A 17076-nucleotide genomic window follows, 5' to 3' on the forward strand; every position below is an offset into this window, starting at 1 on the left:
CCAGGAAAACAGAGAGACAGCAACATACGTCCCTCTCCTCCGAGTCTGGCCACTACCTGGCGGGAAGTCAAGTCAACCCACACGTAAGCGCAGTGCCAGCCTATGACATCACTTGTTGGTGACACACTTCAACAAGGGAGCCATATCCGTTACATTTGTTACAAGGCCCCCGGGTTCAATACTGGAGAGATTTTGAGTGACTTTGTAAATAAGAAATTACATTGGTTGACTTCGTGATTGTCATGTCAAAAATAAACATAGATGTCTTTTCATGTTGCCCAAGAGACAAAAATGTTCTCAGGACACATTCATCCATCCATTTTCTAAGCCGTTTCTCCTCATGAGGGTCGCGAGAGGTGCTGGAGCCTATCCCAGATATTGAGGACACCCTGAACTGGTTGCCAGCCAATCGCAGGGCACACAGAGACAAACATCCATCCGTGCTCACGCTCATACCTACGGACAATTTAGAGTGTTCGATCAACCTGCCATGCATGTCTTTGGAATGTGGGAGAAATCTGGAGCAGCCGGAGAAAACCCACGCAGGCACAGGGAGAACATGCAAACTCCACACAGGCAGGTCGGATCCTGGAATCGAGCTCACGACCTCTGCGCTGAGACGCCATTGTGCTAATCATCAGTATTTTGCCTGGCAAACGTAGATCATCTTTTTCAGCTTCAGTATTCCGCCTGCCTTTTTCCTCTTAAAAAAAAAAAAAAAAAAAAAGCGATTCTTTGTCCTCCAAGGACATCACGTCAACACGGTGACAAAGGAACAACACCAAAACACAGCTGTGACTTTTCAGTTGAAAGGAACGTCACATTCTATTCACTTATTATGGATCTATCTGTCTGCGTGTTTGTCTGCCTGCTTGCCTGTATTCTTTTTTTTGGTAATTGTTTTTGCTTTATTGAAAGCAAAATAAGTTATTAACAGATTTAAAAAATATATTAAATGAACATTTAACAACAGTTTTTTTTCAACTTTGGAATTTTAGGAGACATAATTTCAACTAGCTTTTTTAAACTTAATCTGACATTTTTAATTATTTTTGTTTTATTAAAAGTGCTCAAGACTGTAATCAAAATAGTTGCATTTGCTATCTTTTTTTTCAGCATGTATAAGGCACAAGTAAGAATTTCACTTGGTCGTGCTTGCATATGCACGCTTTAATGCTCCCCAAAAAAGGCACTTTATTAGACGTTTTGGTTGAAAGTCACCCTCTTTTGACACTCTCAGAGGCGATCAAAGCAATTTGAGAATGCTTAATGCAGAACATATGAAATGGCCTTTATATGTGTTCAGTCAGTGCGGACAGAAAAGCATTTAAAAAAAACAAAAAACATATCAGTTATGATAGATGGAGACACTGACATCTCCACAAAAGAGTGAGACCGCCACGGAGAGGTTTTCGTGTGTCGTCGTGTGCAGTTCCGTCTTGATAATGAGAATGAAAAATGCTTTGAAAATTACAATAATGGTCTTACATTTTGAATGTGATGCATTCATGTTCATTCATACATCAGTAAATAATACTGATTCGTGATGAACAAAAACAGCCATACAGTATGTTTCATTCATGCTGCAACAGAGAAAGTCTTTGCTAACCTTCACTCAGTCAGTGATAAGGTGCCTTAATTGATTATGATGCTCGGTAGGATGTAAAGCTGTGGGTGTCTCAGGGGACAAAGGTTAGGAGGTAGACCCATCATAAGAGCTTTTTTTAAACATAATATATTTTTTGGGGGGTGAGTATACATAAACAAATGCATTTCTGCTTTTATTTTAAAAATACAACGTATCTTATTTAAAATGATATACTTGTCAAAGAAATTACCTATTTTATTCATTCCGACAATGGTTGTTGCAAAAAAAACCTTCATATTCACAGTAAAATATTTAGCAGATCCCATAACTTGAATCATTGTCAACTTATACTTCACACAACAACAACAGTATGCCACAATTATGTGAGACGATTATTCATCAACATGCATGCTCTGAGGAAGTCACTGACGCCAGTGCACTCCTACCAGTGGAGTAGTTAGTGTAGAGCACTGAAACATCTTTTTAAAAAAATATATTTGAGGGACCGCCGTGAAAATTAAAAGTATATTTTTCCTTTTGTTTTATATTTTTTTTAATATGTAAGCATCAACAAATATAAGTAAAGCAAACCAGTTCAGATGTTAAAAAAACATTAGCAACAGATGTCCCTGAAGTGATTGTAGAAGAACACAGTCACGCTTTACATCCACAAGCAGCAAAGCCTACACAATAAATTATAATTCAATTCAAGACCACAGTCCATTTTTAATTGTAGCCTTACAAATTAAAACCTTGGAATAGTTCAAAATGCTTCTCACCAGTGTTGTGCTTTTCTTGAATAGAATGTTGAAGTCCAATCATTCAAACGTCCCAAACTTTTAATTTCAATTTATTGCTCAAGTGGCAAAGGAGTAAATTTACCTTTTAACAACGAATCCACTTAATTTATGTTGTTGGTTTACTATTATTGTCTTTTTGCTTCGGGTGAAAACCAAACTTAGCTTACTTCAGTATACTGCCACCCGTCTAAACTGAGCGTGAGTTGATGGCGTTGTGACGTCACGCAGGTGTATATATATATATATATATATATATATATATATATATATATATATATATATATATATATATATATATATATATATATATTCATTGCATAATATTATTCTTGATAAAATATTTCATTATCTGTAAAGAAGCACAATTCCACTCACAATTATTTTGAGCTTGCATGGTGCTGAACAGCGTCATCTGGTGGCCCCAAATGCAGATAATGTGTCATCATTAATTTATACAAATATATTGGTCTGGAGAAAAAACTTTTAAAGTACAGTATTGTGTATTTTCTGCATCTAGTGGAAATATAAACAAAAATATGTCATACTCCAAAAGTCATCAGCGCTACTGGAAATAGGACAATGGACACTTACCTAACCCTAACCAGAGGTATGACAAAAATCTCATTTTAATTCATTATGAAGATTATACGTGCATGTCTGTTTTTAATTGAAGGAATGTACATCTGATTAATATATTGCGTGCTCAATGTTTGTATGCCAGATCCAAGCATTGAACAATAGTTGGTTATAAAATAAAAATCAACAGAAACTGGCAATTCTTTTTTTAGTATTAAGCACAAAGCTACGGTGACATAAAGTGCCACTAATTTAGAGCATTTCCTCTCCTCTTTTATAAATAGAGTATTGTCTGTTATTTATTAAAGTACTTGAATTTACTTAAGATCATTTTAAGCTATTATTTAAATTAATTATTTTGATTGGATGGACTTTAATATGCCTGAAGATGATCATTTTGTATTGTTGTCTGATTGAATGGTCGTTTAAAAAGTATACAAAAAAATCAGTCGTTGCTATTTACTCAGTTCCTGAGTAGAACCTTTTACTTTTACACAAGTAATTATGTGGATGTCTACTTTTTACTTCTACTTGAGGCATATAATACTGAAGTAACAGTACTTTTACTTGAGTAATTTTTTTGTAATATTAATAATACTACAATTTAAAACTTTACAGTGGAATCCCAGTATTCACGTGAGGATACTGCGCCGGTCCGCAAATAGTGAAAATCCAAATAATATAATTGACGGCCATTACATAACCCCCCCCCCCAAATTTAAAAAAAATAAACCTCCAATCTCTATTTTCCACGACACATAGGACAAGCATTAGGGCAAACCGGTGCTCGCCCCTATTTTACTGGTATCAATCAGCAGAGCTGATTGTTCTGGTTAGAAATTATTACATGCTCAGAACAGACACAGATGTGAAAAGTAAAAAAAAAAAAAAAAAAAACACCATACAACCACAAAAATAAATAATAATTTCAGCAGAAATACGTCACCAAGTGTATCGTTGACATTTTTTATTCTAGTTTTCCATCCTGAGTGCTGTTTGGTGATAACCTACAGGGGGCAATGTTGCTGCAAAAGAAAGTCCCCCCACCACCCTTCCCACCCCATCACCAACACCACATGAAGACGACGAACTCAAACATTTGTTTACACCTTAAAGACACATTCGGTCACCAAAAAAAAAAAAAAAACCATACAGTACAAAGCCACACAAGTCAATTTAGTAACACAATCATGTTTCCGCGCATTTTTTCACCGACATGACATTGAAATATGATTCCACCTGTTTGAGATAGAAATACAAATTTCTTCTTCCAACTTAAATGCAGTCGAAATTGGCCACTAGTAAGTTGATTGGGAGAGAAAACAACTTGGGAAAACGATGACTGAGCCGCTTGTGCACGCAAGCTCTTGAAAGCCCAAGCCTGAAGGGTGGAAAACAAAACGCTTGTAACATCTTTGTTGAATTCTTAATCATGCTTTGCTTATTGAAACGTCATTTCAGAGCATCAAAAACAATTTCTGATGGTGTCTCTATAAGCAATTATAAACCCTCTCTACTCCATAGGTATACCAAAGATGACCATTTTGGCTCAAAGTTGAACAAAGAGGCATTTGTCTTAAGATTTAACACAAATGCTAAAATTATTCAAATCTCACTTTCAATCCCTGCCACCAAAGTTTTGAACATGTGAAAAGGTGGATTTATGCCAGGGGAAACAATTGAAAACCCAATTTACTGAGTCAGAAAACCAAAGATTGCCATTTAGGTTTAAAGTTGAAGTCAAACGGCTCTTTATGACGACGTCAATGCTGTTTAACTTGATCAAACAATGCTGAGTTTGCTTAAATCCCCTTTTCGGATGCAAGGCAGCACACCATTTAAAATCATTATAGGTGCTTTTACATCCCAGGGAACAATTCCAAGCCATTGACTTCACCCAAATCCTTCTAAGAGGCAAAGGAGGACATTGCGGCTCAAAGTTAAACGGCACATTTTGAGGGTGTCAAAGTAGTGGAGCTTTAACTATGGTGATTATTTAAATGTCATTCGAAATCACCAACAGCACACGTTTGAACATGTTTTATGTGTCATGAAGAATTATACCCCATTATTTGAACAATTGGCTGGAAAGATTGCATTTTGCTCAAAGTTGAAGGTAATTATCGCATTTTAGTGGGTAAATTGCATTTAGTTTCAATAACGATATGATTAATATATCATTTTAGGTCAATGCCAGGACACTTTTGAACATATCTAAAGAGGGTGTTATGTCCTAGGAAAAAATGAAAGTCGTGCACACTCAAGAGGTGGAAAGATGGCCACTTTGGCTCACAGTAAAATTCAAACGTATACAGCTCACTTTGAACACCGATGAGTTTCAACAACAACAAAAATGTAAATGACAGCGCTGCTGTTTGTGCTGTTGCTGTGGTAGCCAAGATGCTGTTTAAACTTGCAAAAAAATTGCCTCACCCAAAATCTTAAAAAAAAAACAAAAAAAAATGCAGTGCTTCCATCCAAAATATCTGTACAATCCTTTGACAAAAAGAAAAAAAAGATTCACATTAAAATGTGCTTCAACAGTTCACCACAAGCTCTCCCTCCCCCTTAGTGGGTGTTCCTCTGCTCCTCACTTGGCTACTTTCGCTCAATAGAATCTCTTGTTTCGCTCCTGCCGCTTCTGGAAGACCACGGCGCCCACCACGCCGCACACCACGATGCCCAGCAGCCCACACAGCAGGAGCAGGAACACCTTCCAGCCCGTCAGGGGCGTGCCACGGAAGTTGCCCGTTGGGTCATCGATGTTGTCTGTGGTGGAAAGTGCATTGTCCATTTAAAAAAAACAAATGAATAAACAAAGACATCATCGCTTCTCTGTCTTTTTCCCAGTCCTTATTTTGTGATTTTAGTCTATGTTAGTTGCTGCCACGTAATCGATGATTAGTAACTTGTAAGCGTGAGTTTTTGACACCTGACGCAAAGAAAACTCGCAGCTCTGTGTCTAACCACATAAGCTAGCTGTAGCTCACAGGGAGCTGTGGCAGAGCAAGATTAAAATCACCAAGCATTCCCTGATCTGAACAGTGTGTTAATTTCATCACATTCATTTAACAAAACTGCAAAAATAGTAACGATAACATGGCTACTTAATCTTGGCAACCCTAATATGAAGTATATTGCAAGGATGGTGAAGCCACGCACTTCGCAGCATGCTTTGATTCAGCTCAAAGAAATTGACTTTTCGGTGCTGACACCAGGCAGTAGGGGGCGATGTGCCCCGTTTCCCCACATGAAAACAATCCTCCATAGACCGCCGGCTGGTCCGACTGTACCTGCACTGTCCTGGATGCCGGCATACGCTGGTGTCTTGACGGACCGTGTCCTCGTTGTCATCATTAATGTTACTCTCGTCCAATGGAGTTTAGCTGCCCTGGTGTTCTTGGCCTGTAGCTTTCTCCCTCTCTACAATGGCAGATGGCCCGCTTCTACCTTGCTCCAGCACTGAATCGTCCATCTCCAGCCGCCAAATCAAAGCATGCGTTACAGTAAGATGAAATGAACCTCCGCAAAAATATGTGCACACGTAACATTTGCACAGAGGCTTCATCAGCAGCATGTATGTCAGCTACACAGACATTTCCGGTCTTTATAAATCGGCATTCTACTCTATCTAAACAAAGCATGACTTTTTCACAGTCTTTGAGGGTCCTCTATTGGTGAAAGGTTGATGCTACAGCCAAACAAATTCAAACTAAATCCTGCAACCCTTTTGAGTTACAGTGAAGAAAAGGATGAATGTGTGGCCAGAGTTTGGGACTGATTGCTGAACATAAATCAATGTAAAGTGCAAAGGGTCCTGCTAATGAACCCACCCACACCGACCCCCGAGTCCAAAGGCAGCAGTGCTTGGTCACATGAAGTTGTAACGGACCATCGCTCGTTACAACATAATGTAGATACCCTAGAAGGGGTAGTTGGATCGTACACTAAGGTAAGGTAAATATGGTGGAAATGCTTGTTTTCAATAAAGACATTGTCAGTTGCTTTTTCTTCATTAGTTTTTTTCTATTTTAGTTGAAGGTCATATCACCCAGCCCCACATGGCATCGGCTTCCCCAGCGACCAAACCTTTGGGTGACTTGAGCAGGCTGACGCTTGGCTCGATCTTGGTCCAGTCCAGGTTCTCCTCCTCGGGCGTGTGCTCGACCATCAGCTGGTACAGCTTCATTGAGATGATGTCATGGTTGTCTACCACAAGGAGGATTCAAGTTAAGTCACACCGCCCACTTCATTAGGTATACTGCTAAAATCTAAGGCTACATTCGCGCTAAAGGAAAATTAAACATTTAGTTTTTTTTTTACCTATATGTGACGTGTCAGATTTTTTTGGTGCAATGTGAACAGTACAACTTTTTTTTTCAAATCCAACCCAGGCCTCTCTTGTCTGCAGATGTAAGTCACATATGTAACTCATACATCTGCAATATTCAAAATATTGTGCATCATATGCTGCGAAACCGTCGCAACATTGCGAAGCGCCACTACGAAACAACGCACCGCCCTTTTTTGCAAAGTTATCCGCAGAAGTTTAAGGTGAGAGCACGCAAAAACATCGAATTTAGGGTTCAGTATAACAGATTTTTACATTTTCGTTTACATCCCAGCGGCATGCAAACGAATGTTCACTCAAAGTATCATGGATTTTGGGGAAACATAAAAAAACATTCAGTGATAGGGAAGTTGTGAAGGAGTGCTTAAATACGGTTGCACAAACATTATTTAAAGGGAAACACAAAACCCAGATGTGTCAAATAATCTACCAATGGCCCTGACTCCGTTCCAACACAGAATTAAGTCACTGGCAGGGCAGTCACAAACTCATTTTTCTCATTAAGAGAAGCTAAAAAAAATATTCAAAAGAAAAGGTGGTGTCAAAGCTCATTTTGAATTAGTTTTTCATGAGGACAGCCATTTTTATTGATTGTGTACTGAACATGTTGACCTGTTTTACTTGGATAATTAGGCTTTCCGTTTTTTTTAGGCTGATAAGATGTTAACTCAATGCTTAGCACTTGATATATTTCTGCAGGAGATATTTTACTGTTTTTTGCTGGAAGTGGCACCCTTAAATTCCTGGAGTCACATTTTCTTGAATGTGAAATAAACGCCTTATATTTGTTTGACTGGCAAAGGTGTTTAATGGGAACATTGCTAAATATTTAGTATATAAGTGCGCTCTGTTGAAAATGACTAAATATTGAAACTATATAAAAATGTGAACATAGGCTAGACATTTCGGGAAGTTGGACTTTGGTTCGGACCTTTTAATTGGAAGAAATTTTAGTCGTGGACCTCTGTGACTTTTAATTGAATACCTCTGTCCTATAGCCTAAAAGCAGAGACAAAACCAGTAGTGTATTGCAGGGAAGTTTTTTTTTTTTTTGTAACCGACTTTTTCTTGTGAGGTTACGATTTTTTTTGGTTTCTATTTTTTTCCTTTAATATTTCGGCTATTTTTCTTTAACTTAACTCTAGAAACATTCATATTACATAAGCCTGAATTGGCGCGAGTTTCTCATAATTGTACTTTGTAAGTTATTCACTTATATTTCCATAAGTATATTCTTTATTTTTGTACATTACATAATTATTATCATTGTAACTTCTTTATTTAGTTGCAATTTTTTTAAAACTTCTTTTCTCGTAATGTTGCTAATTTATGTTAGTTTTTGTTACGTGACTTTTTTCTTGGATGTTTCTATGTCAAGTTCCTACTTGTTTTCTCCAAATGGTCCCACTTTATTTACTAAAAAGTGACAGCACAACTTTACTCTTGTGACATTGCACAATTGACATTGTTTTCTTGAAATGCTATTATTTTTTACTCATGTTTTTGTTACTACTTTTTTCTTAAATTGGCATTTCATCTTCATGCTTGTAATTTTTTTTTTTTTTTTTTTAATATTTCAATGGATTGTAGTCACAACTTTATTCTGGAAACATTCTAACTTAATTCTTGTGACTACGCAAATTTCATTCATATTATTTTTCACTCTGCTAATACTACAAAAAAATTTCTAGTTAAGTCATCCGTAAACAAGACACACCAGAAAGATCTCCAGTGGCTGCTGAGGCGCCAAAGAAATATCCTGTGGGAAGACGAACGCCTCCGATGTCGATACATTCCTTCCACTCATTCTTGTCTTCCACGTCCACCATCACCTGCAGGATGGCAACACTGAGTCAAAGAACCAGAGTGCCATGTTCCACCACAATACGGTTGTCATACAATACATACAGTAAGTCTCCCTTTGGAGTAGCGGATGGCGAGGTAGGTGTCAAACTCTCTGTTGCGGATCTCGGCCGAGCAACCCCCCAGCTCTGACGAGCGTCCGTCTTTGCCATGGTCGTAGCTCACCGAGCCGTTGTTCACCATGGCCGAAATGAACGGGAAGGAACGCTGAGGACACAGAGTTGATTGATTGAAAAGAGTGAGATATGCACAATTTAAATTCATCTAAAAAGTGGGAGGTAATGTTGAGAGATGGTGTTGCAACGTAAAAAATAGCAATGGTTAAAGAAACATGGTAAAAACCAGAGACCATGCAAAAAATAAATAAATTATGATTTTATTTTGCTATATGGATTCATATTGATACCAATCAGTCAAAATCTTTAAGTCAAGTTCACCTTTGAAAGACAAAGGGCTGCTTCAAAATAACATCTTTTGTCTGGCTAAGTTTTTAGTGCACTCTTGATAGACATGCCTCACAAAAGTTCAACTTACTCAGCAAAACCAGCATCTTTCTAAGAAATAAACAATTTACCAACAAAATTCAAATTGTTCACAGTAGTAAATGTCTTTTTCTGGTTCGACAGACTTTCTGTGGGTGATTTTAAGCTGCTAATAATATTAAAATATATATCTAAAATAATATCTAAAATATTCAGCCACAGAAAATAAACCACCCAGAGCCACTAAACACTTTGGACTCCTAAAATGAAGACAGAAGGAAATATTTGCCATCTTTGCATATTCTTATCCCGACCACACCCACTTTAATGTTTAATACCAAACATATAGAGGACATTGAGTATTTTTATTTGAAAGTAGCAATTTATTATTTTTTATTTCCAAATTAGCTTGTTGCAGGCAAAAATAAAAAGCATAAATGCTAAAGAAAAACTGATATAATGCTGTGAAAAATAAGAAGAGTGTAAAATTGTCTTTTGTGAGCTCACGTTAGCGGCTGGCTGTTTACAATTTGTGGCTATTACAACTTTTTTCACAATGATATCCATCTATCCATTTTCTCTGACCTGCTTATCCTCACGAGGGTCACGGGCATGCTGGAGTCTATTCCAGCTGTCTTTGGGCAAAAAGCAGGCCAGCCCATCGCAGAGCACAAATAAGACAAACCACAATTCACATTCACACAAAAACCTGCAGACAATTTCGGGAATCTTCAATTAACCTTGCCATGTATGTTTTTGCAAAGAGGCAGGAAATCGGAGTGCCCGGAGAAAACTCGCAAACTTCTGATCTTCAAATTTAGAATGATTGCAGATTAAAAACAAATAAAATGATGAACTAAGATACTGTGATTGCTTGGCAACCAGTCCAGGGTGTACCGTGCCTGTTGTCCGAAGACAGCTGGGATAGGCTCGAGCAAGCCCATGACTCTCGTGAGAAGAAGAGGCTGAGAAAATGGATAGATGAACTAAGATATCAATAAATTATTCATTATTTTCCAAAGCCACATGGAGATGCAGCAGAGAGATAAGAAAAACCCACAAGCTAAGCTGGAGGCGGGAGTTGCCGACCTCTGTGCTAAGAAAAAAAGGTTCAGACAGGTCTTAAAAGGACCTTTAGAAATAACCCTAAACTGGCTGCTTTAAACCAAAATAGCTAGCAAGAGTGTGAAATGAATGGAAAACATGGAGCGGCGCTTGAACTTAATAAAGGAAACTGGCGGACAGCATGCTGACGAGAAGGTCAGCACTCACGTCGGCCGAGTCATCGTTTGAGTATGTATCGATAAAAACCGCCAGGCCGTGGAAGATGGCGTGGTCGGAGAAGACAGGCCCTGAGGACAGAGGAGGCGGTCAACGGTGGGGCGGTCGGCGGTATACACTCACTTCCATGCCTTGCTGGTCATTGCGGAAGGTGTCCAGAAAAATGGACAGGCCTAGAAACTGATCCTGGTTCCCAAACACCGAGCCTAAGATGGAGGCAGAGAGCATGTGACACGGCAGTATTCTTGTGCGGCTACTTCAGGAAAATGGCAAAGAAAACCCGTTCATTACTACCATATTTAAATGAGAAATGCATGGTTGTATATGAGCACGATGTATCCCAAAGTGTATGTTGTGGTTCTACCTTAGCGTTCTTTAATCAAGACCGATTGCTATATGTTAACATACCATTTGGTAGCATCATATCAATTCACATTAGAAATGGCACAGCGCAAGACGTAAAATCCTTATCAATCCGTCAAAAAGTCTCGACACATCCAGCCAACAGTCGGACAATGTGGCCGAAGGTCGGCAAGACGAACATCTGTATGCTCATCCATCCATTCTCTTCCGCTTATCCAAGGTCGGGTCGCGGAAATGTCATCTTAAGCAGGCAGGCCCAAACTTCAATCTCCCCACCCACATCTTTCAGTTCCTCTTGTGGGATCACGAGGCATTCACAACCCAGCTGGGAGATAAAGTCACTCCAGCGTGTCTTGAGTTGTCCTCGGGGCCTCCTCCCAGTGGGACAGCCCAGAACACCTCACAATGCAGAGCTTGACTCGGAGTCCTTCCCGGAAGAATGAGCATCTCACCTTATCTCAAAGGGAGAACCCGGACAGCCTGTGGAGGAAACTCATTTCGGCCGCTTGTATCAGAGATTCTTGTCCTTTTGGTCATGACCCACAGCTCGTGACCATAGGTGAGAGTAGGACTAGGGCTGAACGATTTTAGGGAAAAAATGGTATTGCGATTTTGATTTGACTTGTGATTTTCTTCACAATGTACAATGGCATTTACAAACATGACAGAAAATGACATTATACCATTAAAAAACAAAAATAAAGCTATTACTGTAATAATGCAAGGACACTTAAGAGGTTTTGAGAGGGGGCAGATTTTGTTTTTAAAAACTACTTGCCAACAAGTATAATTTTGTATTTACGTATAATTGTGCATATGAAAATGTATTTTTTAAAGATGCTTGAGGCTTCACTAATTCAAAAATTAATTGAATAAAAGTCACTGTTGCCATCAAATATATCTTTTCACAAAAACGTTTTTCCTGCATGGTTTCCTTTCTGGTCCAAAATAGGTGATTGGGATGAAACCCACCCATTGTCAATTGCTGATTAGAATAAATGGAAAAAGGTAAAACCAAACTTTTTTGCGTGCTGAAAGAGAGAGTCCAATCTTTCATTTGGAAGTTTCTGTGGTTACATGTCAGAAAAACTGGCTGGTACTTAAGAGGTTATTTTTTTTAAAATGATTACCATTAAAAGAGTTTTCCGGTATCTGACAACCGTGCAAGCTGAAAAATCCATACTAGGCTTCGGCTATTGGTACACTACTGTTAGCATGTTAGCATTTGAGCAACTCCCTCACCTAAAAATAACCTCTTGAAACATACCTTAGATATCCACAAATAGTAGCTACAAAAAATGTTTACCTGTATGTAGTCTGTCTTTTGTGTACCACAAAGCGATGCCGTCACCGTGGAGATTCTTCTTGCCCAGCCCGTGGATTTTGAAGTGGACGTGCATCTCCCAGTCTTTTAGGTAACACGGCTGCATAACAAGACATCACAAAAAGCTTTCAACGGCCTCAGACGGTTAAATTCACTTTGCGTTTTGTTTCATTACAGTGTTATAAAACCTGTTAGGTTTGTTAACAGGTAACTTAAAACATTTTCTGTACTGAAAGTACTAGGGCATGAACGACAGCTGATTTGATACCCTTTCAAAATAAACTAAAATCGGGAATAATTTCGCAGATTACGGTAAACACTAATTTAGTCTGAATTTCTCATGTAACAATAACTGCTTTAAGAGTCTTATTCGTGTAGAACCATGTCTTTGCGCCATTTGTCCACATCATGGACCTCTACTTGCATGCAATCCAATAAGCATCTTTCCTCAGTTCTGAGGATGACGAGTTATTTGCGTGACCACGCCCCAACATTTACAACACCAATGGTGGATTACCGCGTAACATTTGTGCTGCAGAAGCTGCTGACCATATCGCTTTTACAGCACAATCTAGTGCTCCTCTACTCCTACCAACAGCACCGAGTGGTGATGGAGAAAAGTATACGCCAAATGTTCTAAATTCCAACGGCAATAACAACCAAAAGGAGTCCCAAGAGAACATTTTGGGTAAGTTTCAGCGTTTTCTGGAAACTTTTTAAAATCGAATAAGAAAAAGATTGTTTCCATGTGGGCGGGTGCCAGGGCTCAGTCCCCACTGCTGTTTTTGCAGTGACATACAGAGGCGAACTACAGCCAGTCAACAGCACAACAGAGGCCAGTCGCCCGAGGCCTCCACCCCAGCGCCGGGCCCACGACCGTCGTGCGCGTGACAACCGAGGCGAGCCTGTGCTACGGATCTCATTCAAGTGAATGACAGCAGGGCGTACGCGTGTGAATTTTATTTATTTATCTAAACTTCTCCGCTGACATCTTCTCTTGCTCATTTACGCGAGTGGTTGTTTTGATCAAGTGGGCTCTGCACACTAGCTCTTGACGGATACAAGAACAGAAGCAGATTCTCGAATGGACAGCTTGTCTATGAGTGCTAATATTGAACATTTTGGATGCAGTCCAATAAAATCTGACAGAATTTTTTTAGACGATATCTGACCGATATTCGATGCAAATATCAAATCAGGACACCCCTAGTAATCAGTACAAAAAATAATCTAGAAAATTTTACTTAGGTCACTTGACAAAAAAAATGTAAAATTGTTTTAACCAGTGTGATGTTTTGCCAGCAACTTCACTAATTATGTCACTTATCTACAGCATACATCTGTGGCCTAATGCTAAAGAATAGAGTTATCTGTTACTGTTTTTTTATGCGTTTCTTTACTTCAAATTCCTCTCTGCTGTAATGTTAAACAAATAGTAAAGGAGAAATGATTGTTATTGCATCGTTACTGAATTGCCAGTAATGCTTATCTTTATTGTTTGAAGTGTTAAGGTACCAAAAAGACATTATTTTATTAATTATATATTTTTAAAACTAATCATTGATGATGGAATTATATTTCTGCCAACTATCGGAACCAGCCTGTCGCAAGAAAGTACAGCTTTTCTGATGACAACACAGCAAAAATAATTGGCCAATCATTTAGCTATATCCAGCACAATAAAAAAAAAAAAAATCTTACGACAGTATTCCAGATGGATCCCTGCCTGCTTCTCTCGTCCGGAGTGAGTCGTACGTAAGAGCTGGTCACCAATGTGCTCCCCGAGAAGTCCCACTGGCTGGACGGGCTGCTGCCCACGCCTATTATACAGCATACAATTGGATGGTGAATACAAAACAACACATGGCAATAATCTCTAAAATGATGGAAATATGTACAAAGAGTGAAATTCAGTGTGCCGATTTGAAACATTAATCCTGATTTGAAAACCTACCTTAAAACCCCAAACCCTGCCATAAAACTACACTTAAAATTCTGCGATGTTAATCCAAGGTCAAAATGTGAAGTTACTAAAATATGCTTTGAATCCTTCTTGAGTTAACTTTCAAACAATACCTGTTTTGTGAAGATTGACCCAGTAGTTCTAGTCGTGAGAGATTCAAAGAAAGGCGGCGACGCTACTTTTTGCCAAAAATGTGAAAAGTCGGCAGGCTGTAGTTCTCAAACCCCTGCTGCGATTGACCTCAAATTTGATGCAAGCTAATATAAAAGAATACATAAATTGAGCTTGTTATAGAAAAATTAACCACCCTGGTAGAATGATCCCTTTAAACAGTGGAGTATGCTGACTCCTATTTGACATTAAATGTAATGGGGTTGGTGTTTGACCAGTCCCACTACAATGAATGAATTGAACATAGTCACAGTCCCTGTTATGAGAGGCCCTGGACACTTGTCGAACCGAGTGTCTATTATCAGTTGATTATTTCGACTTCCCCTCTCTTAAAGCTCTGACTTTTTATTTTAAGTGGTACCGCGTTAATGGTGGAAACAAGTTAAGATATTTTATTCTGGTCTTGCCCAACATTTATATTACATCCTGACAGTTGAACAAGGGTATGTAGAGTAGACTTGGTTATTTTATGTCCACTGTATGAGATCATTTAGTATGACAAATACTCACAAACCTGATATAATCACGTTCACGTTTCAAAAGTCTGAATGAAATTCAACGACGGCTTTTGACAGCGGCTTACAAAATGATTGGAAACCAACTCCGTAATTAGTGGTAAACCACAAAGCAGTTCAAGGGTATATGTCATCGAATAAAAACGATGTGGGTGGGGAGAAACGACGTTTAAAACAATGTCAAGAGTTGTAAAAGGAAAGCGAGCGAGCTAAAGTTATCTTCCTACCTTGGTAGGGTTTCATCAACGAGTGTTCCCGTTTCAGGTGCTCTGCGTTACCATCTGTAATGTCGCCGCACACCGCCCTTAGCACGGCTGCTAAAGTGAGACATACACAGCCGCTAAACGTTCTAAAACTCGGCATGTTGCAACAAAAAGTCTGTTGACAAAAATATACTCTTCAAAATACGCGACTCGCAAACTCGATGAAGAAGCTGGTACATCGGTTAATCTCTCCCGGAAAAAAAAATCCAACACGGAAAGTGTCCTCGGGTACTTCCTTACACAAGGCGAAATAATTGTATTTTATTTTGTACTTATCCACTTCTAAAATTTACTTGGTGCTTACATATTGATATTCAAGACTGTAAATGAGAAATTGAATTTAATTTTACGAGGTGAAATATCCGGTTCAGGGCGTTTGTGTACGGACCCCGTTTTTCAATGCACAAGATATAAAAGCCAATCGGATACAAGCACATCACAATATAAGCCAATCAGAGGGAACCTGTAGTTCAGGTTTTAGCCACTAGATGGTAATAGATGATAGAGAAATAAACTGGATTTATTTATTTATTTATTTATTTATTTATTTATTTATTTATTTATTTATTTATTTATTTATTTATTTATTTATTTATTTATTCATTTATTTATGTCTATTTTTTTATTAACTGGATTTAACTGGTGTCCGTTTCACCAAGCAGATTTTGTGAAAACGTAAGTCAGTTAAACCTTAAATGAGGGACGTTCCACTAATTTCAGGGTTATCCGGCTCTGAGTTTTCACTAAACCTGCTTTGCGAAACGCACCTCTGACCACTTGGAAAACACAAGGCCTACGTAGCCTAGTTTAATAGTCTCAAATGTCAATACAATTGGGATAATATTGTGAATAGTAATAACACCCCAATATGTTTGAAATTGGAACGAGAGGCGTAATATCAAGGTGATAATTTGGCATTTTTTGTGTGTATTTGCACATGCCCATGCACTCACTTTGACGAAAATCGTCCAATTGTGCAATTCAATACACAATACAATACAATACAATTCAATACAATACAGTTTCAGTCATATATCGCATTTCACAACAGCTTGAGCAGTAACAAAGCGCTTTCCATATGGTGTAATATAAATTAGCAGGAATTTAGAACTGATACTGTGATTTGTATTGTATTGACAATATGAAACAAAAATGTTCCTATACAATATATCCTGTTTTACAACCTTTAGAGATGTCCGAATATACGCGAAAGGCTAGGTTACAAGTACTTTTCTATTGATTTAAATCCCACTAATTCTATTTCATAACAAAAAGAAGCTTTGCTTGCTCATTAAAAGCTCCTATTCTGGGCCTTGTGCGCAAGAAAAGTCATGTTCTTTGTTTTATGTCTCTGGGGAATGGTTAGGTTTATAATGCACACACCAGTTGCTGTCATATAGCTTTCTGAATTGGCATTGGCAGTGTAAAATCGTAGTCCTTGGTGAGTGGCCAGAATAGTCCCTGCAACAGGTGCAAGGGTGGGCGCTGAAGTCTCCTTTGACCACCCAGAGAAACTCGGACTCTGCAGTGCGGTCA

The 17076-nt window shown here is 38.5% G+C and overlaps 1 protein-coding gene across 2 annotated transcripts; it reads right to left on the reverse strand.

The window, feature by feature from the left end:
* Positions 1 to 3916: 3916 nt before the first annotated feature.
* Positions 3917 to 15931, reverse strand: lman2 (lectin, mannose-binding 2). 2 transcript variants are annotated; one of them, XM_088294544.1, is made up of 8 exons: positions 15505 to 15931; positions 14330 to 14448; positions 12611 to 12728; positions 10933 to 11012; positions 9224 to 9385; positions 9033 to 9147; positions 7054 to 7173; positions 3917 to 5733 (listed from the first exon to the last, which is right to left on the reverse strand). In XM_088294544.1, exons 1-8 carry the CDS (start codon positions 15638 to 15640, stop codon positions 5573 to 5575), a joined length of 1011 nt encoding a protein of 336 aa, XP_088150670.1. In that variant the 5' UTR covers positions 15641 to 15931; the 3' UTR covers positions 3917 to 5572. The 2 variants fall into 2 exon arrangements, with proteins under 2 accessions (XP_088150670.1, XP_088150669.1); XM_088294543.1 differs by lacking the exon at positions 10933 to 11012 and adding an exon at positions 11065 to 11147 and having other exon boundaries at positions 15505 to 15928.
* Positions 15932 to 17076: the final 1145 nt, after the last annotated feature.

Source organism: Idiotropiscis lumnitzeri, chromosome 4 (assembly GCF_059441095.1).
Source record: "Idiotropiscis lumnitzeri isolate Australia: NSW breed Sydney's pygmy pipehorse chromosome 4, RoL_Ilum_1.0, whole genome shotgun sequence".
Classification (NCBI taxonomy): domain Eukaryota; kingdom Metazoa; phylum Chordata; class Actinopteri; order Syngnathiformes; family Syngnathidae; genus Idiotropiscis; species Idiotropiscis lumnitzeri.